The sequence below is a fragment of the Stenella coeruleoalba genome (genome assembly GCF_951394435.1).
Source record: "Stenella coeruleoalba genome assembly, chromosome: 1".
Taxonomy (NCBI): Eukaryota; Metazoa; Chordata; class Mammalia; order Artiodactyla; family Delphinidae; genus Stenella; species Stenella coeruleoalba.
Window position 1 is genome coordinate 1339587 of NC_137169.1, and position 25597 is coordinate 1365183.

Sequence of the window (25597 nt, forward strand, 5' to 3'; positions counted from 1 at the left end):
GCCTTTCTCACCCCGCCCGGAGTAGGAGCTACCCTTGCAGCTGGGCGAGATGTGTGAATGATGGTGAGACCCTCAGAAAGTGCAGGGGAAAGCCGAGCAGCCTTCCTGGAGGAGGCCGTTTTCTGGCAAAAGAGGGAGTCTGTGGGAGTTTGCAGGGAACAAGCTGAGAAAGCTTCCATGTGGTGTTGGGGACAGGCTTCCAGGGCGTCTCTGGGAAGGCGTGGGGGCTCTTCTTAAGGGGCGTGTACCCCTCAAAGGCAGTGGGCACTTTGCAAAAGAGCCCAGTGTTGGAAGCATGCCGAGGGCCCGGGTGGCTTTGGCACCTGCCTCCTGGGTGACCCTGGGCCAGTCACTTGGAGTCTCTGGACCTCAGCCTCGGTCTGAGCGTGCCACCAGCTGCCTGACCAGGTCAGCCTGACCAGGAGGTGCACCCACGAGAACAGCGATTGCCCCCGCTAAGTTCAATGGTGTGCCTGCCGCACCAGCAATAAACGTGAGGGGTGTGAGAGGGGCTTCCCATCCCTTGCTCACCACTCCCAGGGCTCAGCAGGGACCCCAGAGGCCACTAGCAGTACTGGCCTGGAAGGGGTGCTACGGACCTCCGCTGCAGAGTGGACAGAAAGGGATGGAAGGCAGAGCAAGGAGAGGTGCCAAGCAGAAACGAGGGAGGGCAAGTCTGGGTACCTCTGGGTCCCTGCAGACTCAACCCACACCCCGGGCCTGCCTAAAAATAGGTGCCCTTTCTGAGACCAGGGCCTGCCCTTGGCAGGCTCATTGCCAGCACTGCCTGTTTCAGCCTTGGTGAGCGGTCCACCTGCAGGAAGGCAGGGCAGCTGGCCATCTGTGGGCCAGCCGAGGAAGTTACCCCAGGAGCTTGTCCCAGGACAGGGCCGCCGGGCAGGGAGGACCGTGGCGGGGCAAACACCTTCTGTGTGTTTGGCCCAGCTGCCCCCTTTTTGCTGCAGCAAGAGGTCTGCTGCAGGCTGTGGCTTTTGGGCTGCTCTCAGCTGGACGGAGCTGGACATTCCTGTCACTTTGCCACCACCCCCACCTGCAGGGAGCTATAGTGAGAGGTCTAGGGCGGGAACCCAGGTTCCCCGCCATGTCCCCTCCTACTGCACATGGGGGACCTGATGTGTTCCGTGAGGCCCTCTCCCTCCGGCCTGCCTCTCCCCTGCTTCCCTGCCTCTCACTCACTTTCTCCCCCCAAGCCCGTTTCTCCCCGGCCTCCTGACCTGACCCCTCACCCGTCATTTCCACCTTCTGCTCCGCCCCCTCCCTCCCTCCCTGCCTGTCACCTCTGCTTCCTCCCTCCGGGCTTCTCCTCTGCCTGCCCTCCTCCCTCCCCCCTCCCTTCAGCAGGAGCCCAGCCCTTCTTCTTGTGTCCAGGGGGTCGCTGGCAAGGACACTGCCCACCCGTGGCTGCAGACCATGATAGTCCCCACTCCCCGTCATCCCTGCAGACCCGCCTGCCCGGTGGCCACCGAGGACACGTGTGAGGCACAAGAGACAGACAGTGGAGGGGGCTGAACTCGTCGGATTTTATTAGAAGTCTTTAGAGCAGTCCCGTGGCTCCCACGTGACTGAGAGTTCAAATTCTGAGTACAGAGTTGTGCCCACGCGCACCCACCCACACGGGAATCCTTTAAGGATCGTGGTGGAGACCCCCAGCCGCCCCACACAGCCCCGGTGTGAGCCCCGACCAGACAGCAAAGCATCCCCAGGGGCTTTGCGCCCACGGCTCTGCCCTGTCCTTCCACGCCCATCCAGGCTGACACTGTCGTTCCTACGAGGATACACCTTGAGTTCCGCCTTCACAAAAGGCAAATGTGCCCACGGCACGGCCTGCGCCAGGCCCACTGGCCTGGCAGCACCGGATCTGAAGAAAGCCCTCTACGCATGGGGCGCCGGCTGGCCGAGCCCCGCCGCCTACAAATATCATAGAACCCCGGCAGTGGGGACTTCCCAGAAGTCACTTGCTGAAATGCAAACACAGAGCAACCCCATGGGGTCAGACATTTGGCAGAAGATGGGCCCTAAATGACAAGGACACTGCACGCACATTCTCTGAGAATGACCCTCCTGCTGGCCCGCCAGCCTGGAGAGAGAGCCTTCCGGAGAAGGGGCCAGTCCAAGCCAGGGGCGGCACGGACGATGGGGAGGCCCTTCCCTCTGCCAGAGGAACGCGCTGGCCCTCTGGTCCTCCGGGCAGGGCTGCCGCCCGCGGGTCACCACGGCCGCCAGAGGCCGCAGGCGGGCTGGCGCGCAGAAGCGGCGGCGGCGGCCTTGGCCGGGGCGGGCGCGGGCGCGGAGCCAGGCGCCTTGGGCTCCTTGGCGGGCGCGGCCGGCGCGGCCGGCGGGCGCTGGAAGTGGTAGAGCAGCTTCATCTGCGTGTCGCTGGCCGCGTGCAGCGTCAGGAACTGCACGGCCTCCTGCAGGCACCACGAGTAGCCCTCGCTGTAGTCCTGGTGCAGGCTCTTGGGGCCGGCGGCGGCGGCGGCGAAGGCTGCGGGGAGTCGGGGCGGCGGTGAGCGGGGCCGGGGAGCCCGGGGCGCGGGGCGGCGGGGAGCGGGGCGGGGCGGGGGTCGCGCGGGCCGGGGCTCCAGGGCGCCGGGCGGCTCACCTTTGCTGTGTTTCAGGTAGCTGACGGCCATCTCCAGGATGTCGGCCTTCTCCAGCTTGGAGTTGGGCTGGTGGCGCGCGAACTCCTGCTCTAGCAGCAGCTTCAGCTGCTCGATGCTGCTGTTGATGCGGTCGCGGCGCATCTTCTCCACCACCGGCTTCCGCAGCTGCGGGCGGGAGGAGGGGGCGTCAGCGGGGCCGCGCCAGCGCGGGGGCCGCAGGGGCCGCGGCCGCGCACTTACTCGGTTTTTCTCTTTGGGGCTGAGCAGCTCCACGGCCACGGTGCTGGGGGCCATGCCTGGCGCGGGGAGAGGCGAGGAGGCGAGGAAGCAGGGAGCGGAGCGGGCGCGTCCCGTGCTGGCGCGGGCCCCGGCCCCTATATAGGCGCGGGCGGCGGGCTGGCGCCTGGGGCCCGGGCGCCGCGGCCGTTCCCACACTCCGCGGCCAATGGCGGCGCGGGCCGCACAAAGGCGCCGGCCCATTAGCGCACGCTAAATTGCCTGTGAATTGGCGCGGGCACAATGGGCGCTCCCCGAGGAGCAGGTGGGCCGCGCGGCACAATGTCCGGGCTGTGGGAACGCGCTCGCCCTCATTAGCATCCCGGGGCCTGATGCTGGGAGCCCCGCGCCTCAATATGCTGCCTTTTCCCAGGCCGCGGGGACAAGGGTGGGGGCAGGAAGGAGCTGCGCCCCTCCCCTCCCCTTCCCTCCCTCCCCTCCCCTTCCCTCCCTCCCCCTCTTCTCTCCCGTCCCCCCCCCCCCTCCCCAGCGACTCCCCGCTGCTGGCTGGTAGAGGCCGGGAGCCCAGATAAGGGGAAGCTTTAGAATGCACAAGTGCGGGCGGCTTCCAGGAGGGTGGGCACCGTCCCTGACAGGCGAGGGGGACGGAGGAAGCCGCCCTTTTCCTGAACAGACACAGTCACCTCCCTCTGCACAGGTGGAAGAGGGGCCCAGGCTCTCAGGATCAGACCTACTGGCACATGTGGCAAGTCTCCCCAGGCTGTCACCTGGGACACGTGACTTCAGAGCTAGAAAATGGGCTGCCACGCCTCCCTGGCTGGGCTCTGGGTAGCTTCAGGGAGCCAGAGTACCCGAAACACCCAGCATGGAGCCCGGCACCTAGGCGGTCCCCCCAGGAGCTGCACTCCCTCCTCCCTGGAGCAGTTCAGCAGACTGTGGCAACTGGGGTGCTCTGAATCAGCAGGTGGCCTCCAGGGTCCCACCCCACCCCCATCTGGATGGGAGTCTGACCGTGGCTGTCCACGGAGCACGGGAGGGCGCGTGGCTGCGGGCGTGCTCTGTACAGGTGTGTGGTCACTGCTCCTGCGTGACTCGGGGGAAGCCTTGGCGGCATGCTACGCTCTGCACTGCCTTAGGGGCACTTGGAGGGCTTGCTGTCCCTAGGCATTTTGCCAGTGCTGAGGAAGGGGGTGCCAGGTGGCAGACATGAGGCTCCTGCCTGGAGCCCACACGAACGCTGTACCTACTCAGATGCCCTGGAGGAACCACTGATCCCGGTACTTGGTCAGCCCAGCTGAGGGCCAGCCGCTGCTTGGGGGACCACCAACCCCACCCTGGGTCCCTAGGGGAGGGCTTGTTGGGAGCACCCCTCCACCCAAAACAATCACTTTACTTGGATTCTCTGCAACCAGGAATCCAGTTCTGCGGGGACTGCGGGAGGGGGTGGGGCTGGGAGTACCTTCTAGGGGCAAGGCGGGACCCAGCAAGGTCCAAAGAGGAGGCAGGGCTTCAGCCCGGGGAGCCAGCGGCTGGCATCAGGGTGCGTGAGCCGGAGTCGAAACCCAGGAGCACAGTTCCCTGGACGGCAGCCACGTCCGAGCGCAGCTGGGAATTGCAGGGCCTTGACGAGGGTCTTGGCAGTGACTCACAGCCATGAGTGGCCTGCTTGGTGGACCTGCTCAAGAGGTCCGCAGCACAAGGAGCCTTTGGGGATCCGGAGATGGGCCCATCCGGGAAGCAGGAGGATGGTGTCAGGACGGCCAGGGCAGCCCCAAGAGCCTGCTGGTCACCCACTGGGATGGATTAGGCTGGGGGGCTCCCGGGGGGGAACCTATAGGTGACTTTGGAAGGGAGTGGAGGGCAGCCCCATTCACCCCTTGGCACCTGCTCTACCCCCAGAGCACCTCTCTTGAAGGGGAAACAGGCCCCAGGCTGGCTTTGGGAGGTGGGTGACCCTGAGCCCTGGGCTCCTCTCGAGCAGGTGGACCCCCTACCACAGATATCCGGCCCGATCAGGTTTGATGCAAAAGGGCAGAGGGCACCCAGGCAAACTGGGATGGGCGTGCTGGAGACATGTGCTCTGTCCTCTGCTCCACAGCCCTGGCTGGCACTGTCAGCGTGGGCTGGCATATCCCACAGGCTGCAAGGGGCACCCGGTGACGCTCAGTGGAGCCATTTTTGCACCAAAAGTGGGGCTTGTGCCCAGCACGTTTTGGTGGGTCCCTCGCCTGCCTATGGACTCCCTGGGGGTGGACTGTCGGGGGGAGGGCAGGATGGCTTAGTTGCCTGTGTCCCCGTCGCCCACACCCTGCCAGCCCGGCACCTGGCGCCAAGGAGGAGCTTGGCCAAGGAAGAGGGAATGCAGGGACGAGGGGCGTGTGCTCGACTGCCTCGCTGCGGGCAGCGGGGGCCCCAGGGCTCTGCCCGGAACTGAGGGCAACACGCGGGCCGGGCCCGTCCCCCTGTCCCCCACCCCGCCAGCTTCAGAGGGGCAGTTGGCCACCTCCCCCAAGCCAGCTCTCGGCCCAAGGGAGACACGTGCCAGAGACATGGTCCAGGCCCTACCCCACCCCACCCCAGCTGCACGCCCACCCGCAGTGGGCCAGGGTGGAGGTGAGGGTGGCGGGTGGGCCGTGGGAGGCTGACTCCTCCCGCCTTCCTCCCCTCCCCCCTCCCCCTGGACAGTAGCAGCTTTGATCCAATTTTGAGTTGTGGGAAATATGAAATGAATGGTGTTAAGTCTCAGCCCGGCTGGATGAAAGGCTTGATCCCTCCCCGCGTGCGGGCCAGATGGCAGCGCGGCCTCCGAGGCACACGCCTGGCCTTTGTGGGCCGTTTAACACTGTGAATGGGGCCGAAGTGTGGGAAAGTCGCTGGGCTCCTGGCTCGCACGTCCGTCCGAGGTGAGTGGCCCAGCAGCCTGGGGGGGCTGCGGAGGAGGGAGGAGGCGGGACGAGCCCAGGGCCTCTCCTGGCTGGCAGACTTAGCGCGGAAGCATCCCAGAGCGTGGAGGGGGCTCGGACCCTCCGTTTTGGCTGCCCCCAGCAGCTGGGGGGAGGGCGGGGAGAGTTCGTCCTGCCCCCACCCTGGAGAGCTCGGTAAGTCTAGGGTGGGGTGAGGTGTCTAGAAACAGCCGCTGAGGCAAGGTGCCTGCTGTGGATGTGGGGCTCCAGGCCGAACCCACGAGCTGGGTATGATTATGCTAGAATTCAGGGATCTAGGACCACAACCTGTTTCCTTTTTCTTTTAAAAATTATTTATTTATTTATCTTTGGCTGTGTTGGGTCTTCGTTGCTGCACGCAGGCTTTCGCTAGTTGCGGCGAGCGGGGGCTACTCTTCGTTGCGGTACGCGGGCTTCTCATTGCGATGGTTTCTCTTGTTGCGGAACACGGGCTCTAGAGTTGTGGCTCGCGGGCTTCAGTAGTTGTGGCTCACGGGCTCTAGAGCGCAGGCTCAGTAGTTGTGGCGCAGGGGCTTTGTTGCTTCGCGGCATATGGGATCTTCCTGGACCAGGGCTCGAACCCGTGTCCCCTGCACTGGCAGGCGGATTCCTAACCCCTGCGCCACCAGGGAAGCCCCATAACCTATTTCTAAATAACCCACACCCCAATTCCACCCCTCCCAGGCTGACTGCAAAGCAAAGGGCACCATGATGGGGCGGTGCTCCAGGGGCATTTGCTCCCCATGACAAGGGAGGTCTTCTCATAGGGATGGTGCAGCTGCTGTGGTAAACAGTGTGGTCGTTCCTCCAAAATTTAACGTAGAATTACCATGTGACATGGCAATTCCACCTGTGCTCTGTACCCAAGAGAATTGAAAGCGGGGTCTCAAAGAGACCCTCGCATATCCATGTTCACAGAAGCATTATTCACAATCACCAAGAGGTAAAAACAACATGTGTCCATCAACAGGTGAATGGATAAGTGAAACGTGGTCCATCCCTATGACAGAATGTTCTTCAGCGTTAGAAAGGAAGGTGATTCTGACACCTGCTCCAACGTGGATGGACCCTGAGGACACTGTGCTGAGCGAGATGAGCCAGCCAGAAAGGACACATCCTACATGGTCCTGCTTCTGTGACGTCCCTGGAGGAGTCACACTCACAGAGACAGAAAGGAGGAGGGTGGGGCCCGGGGCTGGGGGAGGGGTGGGCAGTGAGTGTCTCATGGGGGCAGAGTGTCGGTTTGGGAAGATGAGAAAGTCCTGGAGATGATGGTGGTGATGTTTGCACAACAGCGTGCCTGTGCTTAACGCCACTGAGCTGTGCACTTATAAATAATTAAGGTTGTTTTATGTTATGTGTATTTTACCACAATTAAAAAAAAATTAAAAAAGGAGGACTCCTTGGAGAAGAGCCACACGCTCCCTCCCACCCACCCCCCATCCAGCCCCAAGTGACCCTGCCCTGGACCTCCCAGGGCCCTGCAGGCTGCACTGGTGTGGAAGGGACACTGCTGTACCCACTGGCCTCTGCCGCCTCCGCTTCAGCCTGGGGCCAGATTCCCTGGAGCAGGTCGTGCCATCCACAGGGTTCTGTGAAGTCCCAGGCTGTCCACAACCTGGGTGTTTCTGGTCCCGGGAGGGTTTCCTTCTTGGGGTGTGGGGGGTGGGCAGGCTGGCCTTCTGGGAGAAAAGAGACAGTGACAACCCACTGTGGCACCGCCATGTGCCACCACAAGGACCCCAGGCTGCGCACAGACCAGAGACTGGTGCCCCCGGGGTGGTTCTGTGCCATGGCTCTCGCCCTGGGCCCATCCAAACTCAGCGCTGTGCCCCTCTCCTGCCCTCCAGTGGCTCCCAGCGGGGTCCCCGGCCAGCCCTCCATCACCAGCCGGTCCACCTGCGGTGGCCACTGAAAGAGCACCCAGGACAGCAGGAAGGCGCCCGGCTCGGGTCCCCAGGCGTGAAGGGGCAAGGCTGGACTGGGTGCCACTCACAGTTGCCCCCAGCCAGGCAGGCTCCTGGGAGCACTGGAGAGGCGGTGGCTATAGGTTGCTGAGTTTGTCCGGGGGTGGGGAGGGGGTTTGGGGTCTCTCCCTGGGGATCCGGGCGGGAGCTGGATTGGGGTAAGAGTCCCAGTTTCTGAGAATCTACTAGGCACCAGGCAGGGAACAGGAATCTGCCTTCTTAGAGCTGCCCTGTGAGGGGAGTGTCCCTGCCCCACTTCACAGATAGGAACCAGAGGGTTTTGGAGCATTTATTATTATTATTACGTACCAGGCAGGGCTAACAGCTCTGGTATATTTCCCAGGCTAGACCTGCCTGGGGACCAGGCAGTATTATTACTTCCTTTTTCCGAGAGCCCCCAGGCACCGAGAGGTTGCTGAGGCCACTTGGAGGGCGAGGGTGGGAGCTGGGACTTGGACCCGCGGAGACGGGATGGGGGAGGGGAAGGGGCGCAGCGCCTGGGCTGTGGGCCTGGGGCGCTGGCGTGAGTGGCGCCTGCCGCGGAGAGTGAAGCGGGGAGGGGTGGCATGCGTCTCCCCCGTGGCACGCAGGAGCAGCCTCATTGATCCCTCCATCCCCAGTCGGACTCTTGCTCCAGATGGCGGGTGGCCAGGACCGTGGACAAAGGGCGGCCGCTCCCAGGCGGCCTGCGAGCCCCGCAGGCGGAGGGTCCAGAGTGTGGGAACCTCCGGCTGCGTGGCCGCTCTGGGGGAGGGGTGCTCTGGGGGGTGGGAGGAAACCCCGCCCTCCACTCCCCAGCCCCCTTCTGCCCTAGCTCCCCGCGCCCCCCAGAACCAGACCAAAGAAGTGGATGCGAGAGGGGGCTCTTTCCTCCCTCCCAGCTGCGGGACTCTTCCCTTCCCTTCCCTTCCCTGGGGCAGCGGACACCTGGGCACACCTGGGCTGAGAAGGGACTGAGGCCTGGACCCTGCCCTGGGGGTGGACGGGGGCTGAACTTGGGGCTGGGGAGACCCTGCACGTAGGAGGTCACTTTGGGGGTGTAGTTAGCCCACCATGGAGTTACATCGAAGACCGAGTGTCCACCTGACATTGGCAGAGAGATGGAGGGAACCTCCCGAATGCTGACATTTTGGGGACCAGAAACTTGGTTAGTTTTTCTTATGTCTGCTTTCTCCAGATTTTCTTGAAGCAGTGTCTACTGTTTGTATAATTTCTAAAAAGGCACGTTTAGGCTCCCACAGGGGCCCCAGGGAACAAGGGGGCGTCTTGGGGGAAGGCTTGAGACACTGACGTTTTTCAGAAAAGCCCTGGATGTAGGGCGATGAAGGGAAAGGCAGGGTTGCCAAGGGAGGGCTTCCTGGAGGAGGTGATGCCCGAGGAGGTCCTTGAAGGGAGCCTGGGTGTGTCCCAGGTGAGGAATTCTGGGAAGCTTTATCCAGGAAAAGAGAATGGTGGGACACGGACCTGGGGGTGAGCAGAAGCAGGCACCAGAAGTGTCCAAGAATGGCTGGAAGGGGCTCCCCTGCGTGCGTGCCTGTGAATACACACCCGTGCCTGGGCTCTGGAGGTAAAGGGCCTGGCACTGCCCCCCGGCCCCTCAGCTTGGCCGGCTTTCCTTGGCGGGTCAACGCGTGGACACACCTCACTGCCCAGCATTAGAGGCCCCGACGGGAGGGGGGCCTGAGTTGGGCGGAGCGCTGCTCTGGGCACCCCTCCCGGAGTAGGTGGACCCTGGGCCCCGGCTGGGTGTGAGGAAGACCCTGTCTGTCAGCAGCCCCTCTCCTGCACTGTCTAGGGGTCAGTGCCCTGCCCAGTGCGGCACCATGGCTCGTCCAGGCCTCCAGCAACGTTCAGAGGCAGGAAGGATTACCCCTGTTTCATGGGGGAAACCGAGGAAGCTGAGGTGTTGAGGGTGCAATAGTCTGCCCAAAGGCCTGTGGCCGCGGACTGCCACCACCCTACCTGGGAGTGGGCTGTGGTCCTGGGCCACATGGTGGGTCAGTCGGCCCCAGAGCCCAGAAGCGGGCTGGGGGTTCAGGGTGGCTGGGGAGGGGCCTTCCCTCCAGCATGGCCCTCCGTGCTCAGGACCAGCCCCTCCTCCCCAGGGTTATGCTGGACCCAGGAGGGGGACTTGGAGTCCAGTGATGGTGGGTAGGGGGAGGCTTACACACAGCGGGCACCTGAGGCCCCGAGGAAGGGGGGCAGGGGCCAGATGCCTTCTCCTGCCCCTCGGCCTGGAGCCCCCATAAGGGAGCCGGGCTGCAGAGGGGTGGCCCCCAGACCTCTCCCCAGGGCAGCTGGGGCTGCAGACAGCTTCGCAGCTGAGTCTGGGTGCTGCCGGGTGGGGGGTTCCTGGTGGCAGAGCCCATTCAGCCCCAGGACAGAGAGCAGGCTGCAGGGGGTGATTGGGGGAGGGGGGTGTCTGCCATCCTGTCTCCACATCTCCTCTGTCAGGGGTTGGGCATCTTATCATCCTATTGGTGGATACCAGTCAGCCCTCGAGGGGGGCTGCCCCCAGCTCACAGGGCACTAGCGTAAAGCTGACATTTACTGAGCGCCTGCTGCACGCCGAGCCCCGGAGGAGGGGCTTTGTATCTGGACAGCAGCTCTGCGACTGAACGATGATCTTTATCCTGTGCGTCGCACAGATGAGGAAACTGAAGCTTCGCAAGCGGAGGGGACTGGCCCAAGGCCAAAGAGTGAGCCGGGCACCTGGGGCCCTGCAGCTCTTCTAGCCCACGGGTCAGAGGAGGGGATGCTCCAGGGGCAGAGGCAGGGGCGGGCAGCTTTGTCTTCTGCGCTCACCTCCTCTCTACCCACCCCTTAGCTCCTGCCTAGAGTTTTCCTCTCGCGCCCTAAGGCCCCAGAGCCCCTGCCTGGGCCCGCCCCTGGGGGTCAGACCCTCAGCTCTGTCTCGCAGCAGCTGCCCAAGCTCCCAGTTTTCCAGGCTGGGCCCCATCCAAAGCGGGGTGGTTTCCAGGTCACCAGTGGGAGCCAACCAGTGCCCGTGGTGGCGCCTCACCCCGGGTGCTGAGTGGGACCAAGGAGCCCTTCCCGTGGTTGGTCGACTCCGCAGCTGGCTCCCAGTTTCTGGGGTCTGTGCTGCCCCCCCCCCCCCCGTGTAGACACAGATCGTCCTCGCTGAAGAAAGTCTCCCTCCCTCTGACATTTCAGTGCTGCGCTGCCTGGAGCTGGGTCTCAGGGGAGGAGGGACTGGGCGGGATGGGCACAGGGGGTGTCCAGGTTGAGGCTGGGCTCTGCCCTTGGCTTTCTGTGGCCTCAGTTTACCTGTGTAGCATGGGCTTTCCCTGCTAAGGCCACCTGAGGGAGGGACTGGCTCCAGGTTGCTGGAGATGACCGAGGATGGCCAAAGCGGGGCTGGGGCGTTGCTGGGCGCCCCGGCCCAGAAGGAGCCCCCGCTGCTGGGGCTGATCACGTGGGCTGCCTGCGGCTCTTGCCTGAAGTATGGCCAGTGCACCGAGTCAGGGGCGCGGAGTCATGGGACAGGGCCCTCCGTGCCCCAGGCCCATGCAGCAACCTCTCCCTCTGCAGCGGGAGCCGCTGGGGGCTCCGAGCCGGAGGGCTGCTCAGGAAGGCTTGTGCGCAGGTGCCCAGGAGGTAGGGCTGGGCTGGGGCTGCGGGTGTCCGTTTCTGCGGCTTGCCTGGCCCGGGTCTGGCCAGCTGGGGGGTCACGTCACAAACCTGATGACTCGATCAGGTTCTGTGATTCAGGGGGCTTGGACCCTTCCCCCGAAGCTGCCCTTGGGTGGCTGCCCAGCTCCCCCCACCCCCTTCTCTCATCTCACCGAGGTCAGGCTCTACCCTGGGACCTGACTGTGGGGTTGGGGCAGGGTGTCTGTAGATCTGAGGGACCCCTGCCCTCCAAGGCGGGGTGGGGGGTGGGGACGGTGGTTAGCCAGTTTCTGCAGTCCTGTCAAGTCTCCAGGCCAGACTTGGGGACCCCCGCTTTTGGGGACCAAACCAGGCCCCAGGTTCCCAAAAGGGCTGCACTCCAGACTTGGCAGACATGGGCATAGACCCCAGGCTCGTTCAAACCCCCGCTTCCCGGGCCTCGGTCTCCCAGGTGTAAAGCAGGGGCCAGGGCGGTGGGCACAGGGACGCGTAGAGGTGGGCGGTGGGAAAGCGCGGGAGCCGCGCGTCTCACGGGCGCCTCCGGATTAGGGGCCGCGCGGGCCCACGTGGCCGCGCCCCGCCCCCTCCCCGCGAGGCCGGGGCAGGGCCGGGTCGCTGTCCCCAGCTGGTTAAAAACCCCGCGGTGTCAGAGAGCAGCTCGTTCCCAACCTCTGAAAGGCAGACAAGCCCTTTATTGCTCTATTATAACGCGGAGCCAGATGGTCTTTTGGGAGTTGCCCCCCCTCGCCCCCCGCGGCCGCCCCCATTCATTCAGAGGCAGACCCCGGCACTAATGCCGCGGGGGGCAGGCACGCTTCCGCGCCCGCCGCGCAGTGTGGGAACCGCCTGGCAGCGCGGACCCACAGCCCGCCGGCCGCGGGAGGGGCGCGGATGGGCGCGCGCGTCGCAGCTCCCGGCGGGGCTGCCCGGCGCCCAAAGGAAGGCTCGCGGGTCGGGGCCTGGGGCGGGAGGACTCCCGGAGGCCCCTCCCGGGGTGTCTCGGCACCGGATGACTCGGGTAGGCCATGTACCCTACCGGTGCCTCGGTTTTCTTACCTGTAAAACGAGGACGATGCCTGCGCACACCTGCTGGGTTTTGGAGGATCAAACCATTTTAGGGCCGGGAAGCATCAGGCCCGTCACCATTTTTGTGCCTTCCAAGAAGGACTCTGTTACATTTTTAAATCCTTAAAAAAACATCCAAAGGAGAAAAATATTTTGAGGCAAGTGAAAATGAGATGGAATTCAAATTTCAGCACACAGAAATAACATGTTACTGGAACACAGCCAGGCCATTCCTTTACTATGAGGAGTGTTGCTTTCCTGATGCGAGGCAGAGTCCAGTGCGTGAAACACAGTCACCTAAACCCTAACGTATTTACTGTGGGGCAGGCTTGCCCCACCTGCAGGGTGGAATGGCGCCCACCACGCTGTCGCTGCGGTAACTGCTGTCCTTACCACCCACGGGGGGCGGGGGGCGGGAGGGGGGTTGCCCCGCCCATCCCTCTTGCCGCTGGGGCTGGTGTGGGAGCCCCGCTCAGGGGTGGCTGCCTTACTGAGGCTGAGGGTCTTCCTGCACATTGTACAGGTGGTGGCTGAGGCCAGACTGGACCCCGGGTTAGGGCAGATGGGGCAGCTCCCCCTCCCCGGAGAGAGCACCAAGGTGGTCACGCAGCCCCCAGGCCCCTCCTTGTGCTCCCTCCACGGCCTGGGGGGAATCTTCCCCTGCACACCCACTGGGTGGGTCCGTGCCTCCCCACTTCCCCGAGCACGTGTGCTCTTGCACACCTGGGGAAGATCCGTTTTGTCCTAAAATTATCAAGCTCCCTGTCCCTGGCTAAGGTCACCTTCACCAGCTGCCCCCGCTTTCTCATCGGGGGCCCTAGACTGACTCGTCCACTCCTTTCCTCCACCAGCAGTCCCGCTGTGGGCCTGCAGGAGACCAGGCAGCCTGCCGGAGACCAGGCAGCCTGCCATGGGCCTCATTTTCCCCACTGATGGTTGCGTTGGCCTGGCTGAACTTTAGGGAGCTCCCCTGCCTCCTGGTCAGGTCACTGGGGGCTTGCAAAACAAGCACGGGGGTGGGAGTACCCTGCTTTCTTGAGGGGCAGGAAGTAAGGAGGGCGGCGGATCAGAGGACGAGGGCTTTAGGGGTTGGCAGGAGAGGACAAAGGGCCCCATGGGGGTTGGGGGCTGCCTGTTGCTGGTGGATCCGTTATGGGGGCTGGGGTGGGAAGGGGACCTGCAGCTCTGGGGCGCTGGGCTTGGAAGTCCTTTCTCTTTGCCTCACTGGGCTGACCCAGGCCCGCCTCCCCCCATCCTGTGACGGCTGAAAGGAGAGAAGAACCCCAGCCCTGCAGGTACCATCCCAGCTGGGACCCTCGGCTCCCAGGTATTATGGGGACCTGAGGGATCACAGTTGTGGGACTCAGGCTCCATGCCCTTCACGGTCATTGCTCCCTGATCCCTGGATGCCCCAGCTCCTCCCCAACCCCCCACAGGACTGCTGCCCTGACACCAAACAACAACTTCATCAGCATTCCCTGTGGGTACCTGCTGGGGCTCCCACCTCCTGCAGACCCCGCATTAGACTGGCAGTCAGAGCCAGCTGTCAGGAGCTCTGGGCTTGCAGCCCATTGTGGGGACCCCTCGGTGAGGCTCAGCAGTGGCCCAGGGCACATCTGATGCTCCTACAGCCACTGGGCTGGGGGTCTCCTTGGACCCACTCAGTGGGGCAGGGGACATGGTCCACAGATGAAGGCAAGTGTGGCCAGACCAGCCCTGGGCTCGCAGCTGGCTGAAAGCTGAGGGGAGGAGGCCGGAGCAAGGTTGCCCACCCCCAGCTGGGCAGTGATGACCCACTTGAAGTAGCTGCTCTGTGCCAGGCAGAGTGTCCAGAGCCTGGCGCTGGGTAGGGCTTGGGGGTACTGGGTAGAGGTGAGGGCTCCGGAGTCTGGCCCTCCCTTCTCTGCTTGTCCCTGAGGGGTAGGGCCCGGGGGTACTGGGTAGAGGTGAGGGCTCCGGAGTCTGGCCCTCCCTTCTCTGCTTGTCCCTGAGTTGGCAGTGGCCTCATCCTGTCTCCTGCCCCTGCCCTCCAGGACTCAGATGGCGCCTGGTCTCAACCAGAGGCGTCCAGGTCACCACCTGGGCTCGCCCAGTAGGCTCTGGGCCCCATGGGGCAGCCGCCTCCTACCCTGGAGCCCACTCCCATGGGAGAGTGAGGACTGCCACTGTCAGTCCCCCAAGGGCCTCTGGTCCTCTGTTTGCGCAGAGAACTCCAGTGGCCTCGCGGGCCTCATGGAGCCCTGTTTGTCTGATGCCACTTGAGAAGGCCCAGGAGTATGGGGCACGGGGGGGGGTGCCCGCCGCTGTGCCACCGGGTCTTGGCTCTGGGGCTCCCCCTCCACCCGCAGCCGCCCCAGAGCCCTGCCCGCCCCCAGTCTTGTGAGAGAATTCGGGCGGGAGGCCGCTCCGGGTGGCTTCCCACACCCCGCCCCCCCGCTGAGGACATTCATCCGGCACAAAAGGCGCGTGCCCGGCGACAAACTCATTTACATGGGCCGCCTGGCTTTGTGTGCAGAGCTGTGGGCCCAGAGGCCATCTGGGGAGCAGTCGTCCCAGCGGGGCGGGGCCCCGGGTTGCCTTTGAAGGTTGGGGAAGCGGCAGCGGCTGGAAGGCCACACATCTGGCCCAGCGTCGCCTTCCTGCCCCACAGCCCCCGGGTGTCCTGTGCACGCCCGGCCTGGCATCGCTAGGCATGACAGCATGACGGCAGGAGGCAGGACGAGGGGACCAGGGGGCCACCTGCCTCCTGCCCCCAGCCCTTCGGATCGCCTCCCCTTGGATGCGCCCGCCAGAGAGCCTCTGGAACCAGCACGGATTTGGGACAGCGCTGTGGGCTCAGGATTCAAATCCAGGTGCTGCCACTTAGTACCTGGGTTCTCGGGACCTCAGTATCTTTATCTGTAAAATGGGCCTAATAACAGCCCACCGTGGGTATGTGCTGAGGATGGGGGGAGGGGTCAAAAGCAGAGTATTCAGGTGGCCTCGCAGCCGCTTCTGGTATTAACACCAGGGTCACCCTGAACCTTTGCCTCCGCCCACCCCACTTCGTTCCGTTTCTTGGGTGGGTGATCCCCGCCTACGTCTGCGCCACCTGGAAGCCAGCTGATGGAACAGGAAAAGGCCAGGCACGGTGCCAAGGTGCACCCAGGACAGGGTGACCTCAGCAGGGAGCTGGGCCTGCTCTGTCCCCTGCTCTGTGGAGCAGCAGAGGTCCTGCCTCCCTCTCGGGATTCCGAGCAATTCCAGGGAGAAGGCGCACGTCCCGCTCAGCCTGCATGCAGTAGGTGCTAAATAAGTGTGCCCACCCTCCCCTTCCAGGCCTCCTGACCTCATCCCTGGGCCTGCCCTGAGTCAGCCCAGTGCGGGCACAGCCCCGAGCATGACCCTCTGCTGACCAGCCCCCCAAAGGGCCAGGGGCCTGGACAATCGGCGGGGAGAGCCCCAGAGGGGCATGGTGGGGGGCACTCTTGTGTGGCACGCGGTTCTGAGCCTGGCAGCTGGACGGCTGGGGGCAGGGTTTCCACCCAGGGGACCCTTCCCGGCCAAGGGGCTTGTAGGGCCAGGGCTTGGTGGACGGGACCTCTGGGAGGCGCCCTGCCCCCACCCCTGCTGGGAGGGATGTCCTTGAGAGGGTGTCCTGCGGGCCCCAAGATAATCCCTGCCTTTGAGAGGCTGTGAGAGGCTGGCCCGGGGACTTTCCCACAGCCCCACATAAAGGCCGGGCCGCCAGCTGCTCTCCCACAAAAGGCTCCCAGCCTTTCAGGGCCCGGAGGCGGGCGGGGTGAGCAGAGGCTCCGCCGCAGCCTACCTGGCCACCCCCAAGCAGCGCCTGCGTCCACGGGGCGGTGCCTGCCCGCTGACCACCGAGGGCCCAGTGGTCCCTGGGCTGGGCCCTTGGAAGAGCCTCGTGGGGCCACCCGGGCCAGCCACTCGCCACCCCCGCCATTTGCCCGAGGCTGGCACGGTTCCTGGGCCCCGTCACTCATCCTGGGCCTTCTCTCTCGGACCCTCACATTCCTGCTGCTGTGCCTGCCGCTGCCATCGGGCTGCCCCCCCACCCCCCATCCACGCTGGGCCGTCACCTCGCTAGCACACTGCCTTGCTTCTCCCACCTCCCATTTGCTTTGAAACCCTCACCCACCCCAACCCCGTTCTGCCCCACAGTGCTGGTGACAGGAGGGGGACATGGTGGGGGCAGAGGGCTGGGCAAGGCCTCCTCCCTGACCTTAGCTTCCTCATCTGACGTGCGGGACAGCACTGCCACTTCCCTGGGCTGGTGTAAGAGCCCCCTAAGTTCAGCTGTTTAAAAATAGCAGGTCCTGGAGAAGCGGGGGTGGGGTTGGCAGGGAGGAGAGGCAGGGTACCTGGCCCCAGGAATTAGGTGCCCAGAGCAAATCAGAAGAGAACCAGCCTGGGGGAGGCCAGGGGAGGCCAGGGGAGCTTCCTGGAGGAGGTGGCAGCTGGAGCCTGGCTTCTCAAAAGCAAGGGGAGGGTGGGAACTCCCAGGGGCAGAGGTACTGGCCCAGTCCGGGGGCCCTGACCCCTGGGTGCAGCTCTGCTGGTGGGACCCTTCTCTGATTAGGATGTCTCCATGCTGCTCCCACATCCTGGGCGGCCCCTGCACCACTTCTGTCACCCAGTGAGAATGAGCAGGTCCAGCAGGTTCCCTGGCTGAGAGAGCTCCTGGTCAGGTGTGAGGAACTGGAGAGCTTCATAAGAGGGACCAAGGGTGTCACCGGTGGACAGGCAGTGACCAGAGGGTGGCCAGTGGGGACGCTCGTCCCTGGTGTCAGGGAAGGAGCTGCTCCGTATGCTAAGACCCCAGGGAAGGACCCTGCTCCTGGCCCTGCATCCTGGGGCTGCTGCTGGACCGCTGGGGGCCGGTCTGTGGGGCTTAGAGGGCTGGACGCAGGGGCAGGGCATCCAGCTTGCGCCCCACGTGTCCCCGACCGCCCTGCCCACGCCCCCACCTGCTGGGGGCGGAGGCACGTCCTTACCCAGCCCAGCGGCCTCTGGTGTCCCGAGCTTTGTCCAGCTCCAGCCTCCGATTGGCTGCCGAGAGTGGGGAGGTGCAGAAGCCCGATTGCCCTTGGGCCCCCCCATCCCGACCCAGTCCCATAAAGGCACCACCACTACCGCCTTCCTGCCACCCTCCTACGCCAGGCGCTCCAGCCCCTCGTGCCCGGCGGCAGGCGTGGCCCCGTGAGTACCCCCAAAGTGAAGCCCAATCAGGCTCTGGTGTGACAGCAGCACAGGGCGCCCCCGGGGGTCCCGGCAGGGTACTGTGGACGCCACGCCACCGCTCTGCTCTCCCTCCTGCTCGAGACGTTTGCGCCTGCGCTGGGGAAGGGACATCACGGAGAAGGAGGTGGCACCCTCCCTGGTGAGCTCCGCGCCCGGCCTGGGGGGTGGAAGGGGTTGTGACGGGGGTGTCACGCAAACCGGGGGCTCGGCGCCCCGCCAGTCTCCACTCCCCCTGCACGGTCACCAGCTGGGCTCACTCTTTGCAGCACCCCAACACTGAGAGCACCACGGATGGATCCAGGGAAGGCACGGTGCGCCGCCTCCGCGAAGCCTTCCTGAACTGTCCCATCACCAGGCGAGGATGGAGACTCAGGCGGAGCTGAAGAGCGACTTGCAGAAGAACCTCCCTCTCCCGCCGCCCCAGAGCAGCACGCCCGCGCAGCCCCCTCCCACAGGGTCCGGGTGAGGCCCTGGTGGGGACTTTGCCAGGCCCCTGGGCCCAAAGGAGAGGGGGCCCGGGCTGGCCAGGCGCAGCGCTTCTTCTGAAGAAAGGAACGTGGTTCCCATCCTTTTCCTGCCTGCGCCAGGGCCGACACTGAGCAGCCAGCCTGCCACTGGCGGGGCCGTCAGCTGCAGGCAGTGCCTGGGTCTTAACCTTGAAGGAGGGGTCCTGGGGACAAGGGTTTTGTGTGTTACAAAGGCTGTAACTGGTCAAGATCGTCCGTGGCAGGGAAGTGGGGAGGGGCCTGGGGGAGGGTAGGTGTGCTCGGTCATCCCAGCCAGGCCCTGCAGTTGGACCTCTGCTTCTTCCAGGCCAGGAAAGGGCTGGATGCTTTACGTTAGAGAGGGAGTGGGCTGGGGGCATGCTGTGCACTTGAAGGGCGTGGCCACCTGCCTGACACCAGTGGGGGCGAGGGGCCCGTGAGATCCCCGTGGGATGCAGGTGTGTGCATTGCGGATGCTTGCAGGGTAAATACCGTGTATGTCTCAGAGCTGGATAACGTGGGGCTTGAATAAACGTTCTGGTCTGCAGACTCCCCCTGGGTCTCTGCCCCACCCCCAAGCTGACCACCACCCCCGAGATTCAGGGCCCCCGCCCAGCGCACGGGGAGGGAACTGGGCCTGCTGGGGTGGGGCACTGTGCCAGGGTATCCTGGGCGAGACCCCTGCCCTGCTGGCCTCTCCTCTGGAACCGTGGTCGATGCCCAGCCCACTCCCCCGGCCCCTAATGACAAAGAAGACCCTCAGGGTGCTCTGAGGCAGCCACTGCTCCTTCCCCCCCCAGGCCTCCTGGGGGGGAGCCTCCGTTTGTGTGAGCCCCGCTTGGTGCCCATGTCGTGGGTTCCAAGGCAGCAACGTCATTGTCACAGCAGAGCATTCCGAGACCTTGCTGACTCAGGGACCCTGCCACGTACACACCAGGAGTCGGGGGTGGGCTGGTACCCCTCAGCAGTGGGGGCTCGCCCTGACCTCCTTCGCCCCCTCCCTGCCCCTGCTGTGGCCGCCCAGCATGACGGAGCAGAGCAAGGAGTGGAACGCCCCCTGCATACCTCTTCCGGTCCCCCAAATCTCGCCCCCCGTTTATTCCCCACCTTCTCCCACGTGGCAGCAGGGCTGAGAAGTGTCCTGCACTGAACCCGACAGGAGGGGGCGTGGGGTCACCGTGTTAAAGGGAGTGTGGCCCGAGACCCCTGCCCACCAGCTCCCTGAGCCCGCGGTGGAAGCTAAAGCCGGCCCAGGAGAGACCGGGGCACAGGTGTGGGGTTTGCTGCCCCCTGGCGGCTCGCCGCCTGGCCCTGCCGCCTGGCAGCTCCCGGGAAGGGAAGGGGCGCCGAGGCCTCTCCCGCGGCGGAGGCGGAGGCGGAGGCGGAGGCGGAGGCGCTGGCGGAGGGCTCCTCGGCTCAAGCCTGCCCCAGCCCCGGGTGTGTGCAGGGCACGGTGGGTGGGGACAGACAGCCAGGGACCGCCCCGGCCTGGGCGGGCCTTCAGGCAAGTTCTGGGAAAGGCGTGGGGTTACGCTGAAACCAGAGGGGCGTCACCTTCCGGGAAGCACCGCCCCGTGGGGGGGGCAGAGGCCGGCCTCACGCGGAGAGGGACCAGAGAGGGAGGTCAGCGGGCAGGGGTGTGTGGTGACCACAGCAGCCTGCGGCCGCCTTGTGGATACCGCTGCTGCCTCTGTGCCTGGAGCAGCTCCAGATCATGGGGTCGTGAGCCGCTCCCGCCCCAGTTAAGGTGCCCACCTCTGAGCCCCCTTGTCCGCACTCAGGATTCTAGTTACCCTGTCTACCAGCACATCACTCCTCTGGGGGAGGGGACAGCCCCAATGGGCCATCCCTCTGCCCCATTCCCTGGCATGCAGTAGGTGCTTAATAAATGTGGGCTAAACAGAGCATGGTTTTCTGGAGGCTTGCGGAGCCTGGACTCAGGGTAAGGCCGCGCTGGCTCAGGGCCCTCCAGCTTCCCTAAGGGGGCAGGGGCAGAGACCCTCAGCCACGCAGCGGGCGACCACTGCGTGCCTGGGCCGATGCCCCCTCCTCTCCCCGCCGGCCTATCTCAGGGCCTTTGCCCAGGGGCAGGGCTGGGGCCGTGGACACACCCCCTGCTTCTGGGTCACTTGGGCAGTTGGTCAGTGTGGCTGGATGGCGAATCCAGGGATCCGATCTGTCACCTGTCAGATATCTCAGCAGCAGTATGGGGGGATTATTTGGGGGTCGATCGAGGGCTTGTGCGGAGGACCTTCTATGGGACACGGGAACGCAGGTGTGGGACGTACACTGAGTGTGGAGTGGGAGAGCAGCCCGGCCCTGGGTGTCGCAGGCTCTCCATGGATACGCGTCAGCGTGTCCATTTCACAGGTGGGTGGGGGCTCAGGGCTGCCCCACAAATGCTCGAAGGGGCGAGAGAGAATGAGTGGGGGATGGGGAGCCTCTCACCAGGCTGCTGCCACGCGCGGATCTCCGGCGGCCTCAGCCTGCAGAGGCTCGAAGCAGGATCTCGGTTCCCGGGCCTCAGCAGCGACAGTGCTGAATCCCAGCCACTAGACCACGAGGGCCAGCGGCCGGTGACAAGACCCTGGCTTGTCTGCTTTGTAGAAATGAAATGAAATGAAATGAAACAAGTAAAGTGTTTATTAGGAGGAAAAAGGGAGGAAAAGGTACGTGTGGATGGACACACACAGGCGGGCTCAGAGGAAGAGTCGTGCCCTTGGGGTAGAGTTTGAATCGCTTATGTGGGGCATTTCTTCTGGTTTCCTCTGGCCAGTCATCTTGGTTTGCCTGGCTCTGGGTCCGTATTTGGTTTATCTCGGGGTCCTCCCCTGTGTGCCTGCTCATCTCTTAGCCAAGATGGATTCTAGTGCAGAGGCCTATGGGTAGATTGGCATCACGTACTATGGGGTGGCACCCCCTCCCTCTTGACCCCCAAGGAGGCTTTCTGCGCATGTGTAGTCGGGAAGGTCTCCTTGACCTCGAGAATGAGGACTGTGTGGTCTCTTTATCTGGCAGGGCTCAGCTCTCCTTGCTTCTGTGATTCTCTTTATCTCGGAGCATCTGTCCACAGGGCACAGATCGCAGCTGCTCAGCCCGGGGCCCATCTATCTCCTGCCTCAGCACCAACATCCCCTCCATCGTCCCAGGTTTTCTTTGTGAAATTACATCCTGTGACCGTGTTTAAACAAAGGCGACAGGCCAGGGTGAGCTATCTTTTTTATTTCTTGATGACAAACATGATTATGCGGAAAAGCATGTTCAAGGTTCACATTAAAAAAAAAAGGAAACTATAGCTCTTGGAGATGGAGGACAGGACAGGCACTCCAGGCCCAAGGGGCCTAACCCTCCCAGGTCACCTCCTGGGGGCAGCGTTTCCTGTTTCTGGCCGAGGACCGAAGCTGGCGAAACACCCCAATTGGCATCTCCGAAGGTGCAGGGTCCACGGCCGGTGAGCTTGGGCACCTGTTGGCCAACTTTTCCTGCACCTCGAGAGCAAACTTCAATTCACAGTGCTTCCCTTTTATTTGTATTCTTTTAGTTGAACGTTTTGTTTGGAGATAATTCTCAGGGAATTGTAAGAAACAACACAGGAGGATCCCACGCACCTTTCACCTGGTTTCCCTGTCAGTCACGTCTCGCAAAACTATAGTACAGGGATGAGAGCAACAGGCACTGATCGGGTCGAGATATAGAACATCCCATCCCTGCAAGGATCACTTCTGCTTTCTTTGGGGGAAAAAAAACAAAACTATTGAATCATTGATTTCAGATAATGATAAAACACACATACATAATATAAAAGTTGCCACCGTGGGCGTCGGTAAGTGTGCAATTCTGTGGCCTTAAGGACGTAAACATTGCCTGCAGCCATCGCCACCATCCGTCTCCAGAACTTTTTTGCCATCTCAGTAGAAACTCTCTCCCCATTAAACACTCACTCCCCCTTTCCCCTCTCCCGGTGGCCCTGGTGGCCCTTCTTCCACCTGCTGTCTCTGCGACTTGGCTACTCCAGACACCGCACACACCTGGAATTAGTCGGTACTTGTCCTTCGGCGGTGGCTTATCTCACACAGCATCATGTCCTCAAGGTTCATCCACACTGCAGCAGACGTCAGAGCTCCATTCCTTCTTCTGGGTGAATAAACCTCCCTTGTACAGGGGTGCCGCTCTTCTGTGGCTGGATTCCCAGGTGTCTTCCACCTTTTGGTGATGGGGTGACTCACGCTGCTTTGCCACATGGGTGTACCAAGCCCTGGATGTGGCCGGGAAGGGCTGGGCCCGATTCATTTCCGAACCCCGCAGTCCAGGACTGAGGAGTTGGGGGCCCAGCGTGGAGAGTGGGGAATGGGGGGTGCAGCGGACAGGGAGTGCCTGGCGGGGCTCCCTTCTGGGGACAGCATGGGGCCCCCCGGTGCTGGCCTGGGGACTCGGCCTTGACCAGAAGTGAATGTTAATCTGTGTCCTGATCAGCCTTTTTCTTGTAAAAAGTGAAACTTACGGTTACCAACACTCACACCATGCAGAAGAGGATAGAGGAGAAAGCAGACGTGGTCTGTGGCAGTCCCCTACCCCCCCACCCCCACTTCCCCCATCGCCCCCAGCCCGGAAGCACACCTGGCGTTTTTCAGGCTGTGGAGAAGCATACGCACGCAGGAGGGACTTCGGCTGGGCCTCCCTGTCCTTGTGGCTGGGATGTGCGTGCACACACGTGTGTGTGTGGGTGTCCCAGATCTTTTAGCAAATTGATCCCCCAGTTCTGCCCCAGGGTGGATTGCCACAGGCAAGAGGAAGAGCATCTGTTCATCTTGTTGCTACTTTACCTGAAGAAGCCGGATACTAGCCGGAGCGCTGCAGCCAGGTGCTGGGAGCACGTCCGCGTCCCACAAGGATGCAGTGAGGGTGTCCCGGTGAGGGTGTCAGACAGGAATCTGGGGTGTGGCGCTGTGCAGGGTGATGGGGGGAGGGCTCAAGGAGTACTCTCCATGCCGACGACTCGGCCTCTGTGCACAGGTGCCGAATCAAATCGCAGAGACAGAGTTTGGGGGAAGTAGAAAAGAATAGCTTTATTGCTCTGCCAGGCAAAGGGGCACAGTGGGCTCATGCCCTGAAAATTATGTCCCAGCCTGGGGGGATTTGGTGAGGAGTTTTATAGCCATGGCTCAAGGGTGGGCTTGCTGATAAGGATTGCGGTGCAGGGCCTGCGCTCCTTTAATCTGGCCTCAGGTGGTCTCCTCCCTTGTCTCTGCATCCCCTCCCTTCCCTGATTAGCAACTGCTCAAATCTGCCCTTTGGAACTCAGGGAAGGTCACGGAGGCTGGAGTCTATTCCCTACAAACAAGAAGCGGGGGACACAGAAAGGTTTCCGTGCCCAGGATCCCCAAAGGCTCCTGTTCGGTTTCACTGTCAGGGGCCAGGTAAGTCCGTGATGGGGCATCTCAGTACATCTCATCCAGGACGTCGGTGGATGGAGCGGGGCTGGAGCTGTGGGTGTGGAAGGAAGGAGCTGCGGTCACTGCATCAGCCTGGTCACTTTTGTGCGGTGACGGCGTTTGAGTTCAGTCTGAGGTCAGACCTGGTCGGCATGTCCTTGCAGGTGTGACATGGTTCAGTTCACCAGGAGGGCAGTGATGCTGGCTGAAAGCACCGGGTGGCTTTCCTCCACCTCACCGTTGTCCAGCAGATTTGTTCCAAGTGCCCTCTTGTCGCCAGGTGCTGGCGACATAGCACTGAGCGGGGGAGGGAGTTCCCTGCGCTGGGGAACTGGCGTTCTGCTCGGAGACTGTTTGCTCTGAATTCACGTGTTGAAGCGCTGACCCCCAGGGTGGCTGGATCTGGAGACAGGGCTCTCAGGAGGTGGTTCCAGTTAAAGGAGCTCGAAAGGCAGGAGTCCTAATCCCATAAGACTGGTGTCCTTGTACGAAGAGAGACACAGGGATGTGCACAGAGAAAAGGCCAGGTGAGGACGTGGCGAGAAGGCAGCCATTGGCGAGCCAAGGAGGGAGGCCTCAGACCAACCCTGTGACACCGCGATCTCAGACTTCCAGCCTCCAGACCCGAGAGAAATAAGTTCTCATTGTTTAAGCCCTCCAGCCCCAGGTACGTTGCCGCGGCAGCCCTTGCCACTAACCCCGGCCCCTTGCAGGCAGGCCCCAGCCCTGGTCCAAGCATCCCTGATCGGCGGTCACTCTAGGTTGTATCTGCCTGCTTCCGAATTTCACGTCCATGCAGTCGTGCAGCCTGGCTCCTTTGGGCCTGGTTCTTCACTCGGCATCGTGACTGTGAGGTTCCTCCGTGATGCTGTGCGTATCAAAATTCATTTTCATATTACCGACTAGTATCCCATCGTTCGAATATGCCACACTTCGCATATCCACTCACCTGTGTGTCTGGGTGGTTTCCTGCTCTTGGTTATTACCAGGAAAAGCTGCTCTGGACTTCTATAAACGAGTTCTGGTGTGGACACGTGGTCTCATTTCTCTCTGTTATTTACCCAGGAGGGGAATTGCTGGGTCCTATGGTAGGTGTGTATGTGACTTCGTAACGATTTGCCAGTCCGTTGTCCGAAGTGTCCGTTCCACTTTCCATTCCCACCGGGAGTGTTGAGAGTCCCAGTGGCTCCAAAGGCTCGTCAGCACTTGGTCAGACTTTTACCTCAGCAGCTCCGACGGTTGTCGTTTGGGTTTCCCCGCTGACCAATGACGTTGCGCCTCTTTGCGGGTGCCGTCTATGCATCTTCTCTGGTTTGGAGGATCTGTTCAAATCTCTTGCAAATTGGGTTGTTTGTCTTATTGAGTTGGAAGAATTATAGCTTTTGGATCCAAGACATATGTGATGTGAATATTTTCTCCTGGCAGGTGGTTTGCCTTAGCTCCGGCCTCCCTACAGGATGGGCCATGGCCGGCATTGTGTCGCCACCCGCTGCAGGCCTCACCAGGAGTGGGCCCTGCCACATTGCTCAGCACACATCCTTCCTCAGAGAACGCCTTTCTCACCTTGTCCCTCCCACCCCCCCCGCAGGGCTCCTATTCATCCTTCAGAGCCCTGCCTGGCATCTGCTGCCTATAAGTGAGCCTTCACCACATGAAGCTACTCTGGCTTTTAGACTCGGCTTCCTCACTAGACCATGAGCCCCAGGAAGGTGGGCACCAGGCTGCTTTGCCTGTCAGCCCCGTGCCCAGCCTGGGGCTGCCACAGAGCAGGGGGAGCTGAGGCTAGCCTGAACACAGAGGACAGGAAGGGAAGCCTCCAGAGTGGGGCTTGGGATGCCCCGTCCTCCCGCCCCCCAGGACTGTGGCTCATCTCCCAATCTCTCTCCACCCTCAAGACCCTGGAAATCTCCCTCTCAAGAAGAGAGGGGAAATGTGATCAGGGGTTTCCAGGAGTCCATCTGGAGGTGT

General features: G+C 62.9%; 1 protein-coding gene across 1 annotated transcript; it reads right to left on the minus strand.

Moving 5' to 3' along the window:
• Nucleotides 1-1838: 1838 nt before the first annotated feature.
• Nucleotides 1839-3266, minus strand: HES5 (hes family bHLH transcription factor 5). Its single transcript, XM_079900657.1, has 3 exons — nt 2865-3266; nt 2624-2789; nt 1839-2506 (listed from the first exon to the last, which is right to left on the minus strand). Exons 1-3 carry the CDS (start codon nt 3102-3104, stop codon nt 2229-2231), a joined length of 684 nt encoding a protein of 227 aa, XP_079756783.1. The 5' UTR covers nt 3105-3266; the 3' UTR covers nt 1839-2228.
• Nucleotides 3267-25597: the final 22331 nt, after the last annotated feature.

Bases quoted from the DNA above. Each gene is read 5' to 3' on its own strand.
- HES5 (XM_079900657.1), bottom strand. From the start codon at position 3,104: ATGGGCCGGCGCCTTTGTGCGGCCCGCGCCGCCATTGGCCGCGGAGTG. The intron at 2,790-2,864 runs GTAAGTGCGCGG...TCCCGCCCGCAG, and splicing joins GCCCCAAAGAGAAAAACCGA to CTGCGGAAGCCGGTGGTGGA. The intron at 2,507-2,623 runs GTGAGCCGCCCG...GACTCCCCGCAG, and splicing joins CTACCTGAAACACAGCAAAG to CCTTCGCCGCCGCCGCCGCC.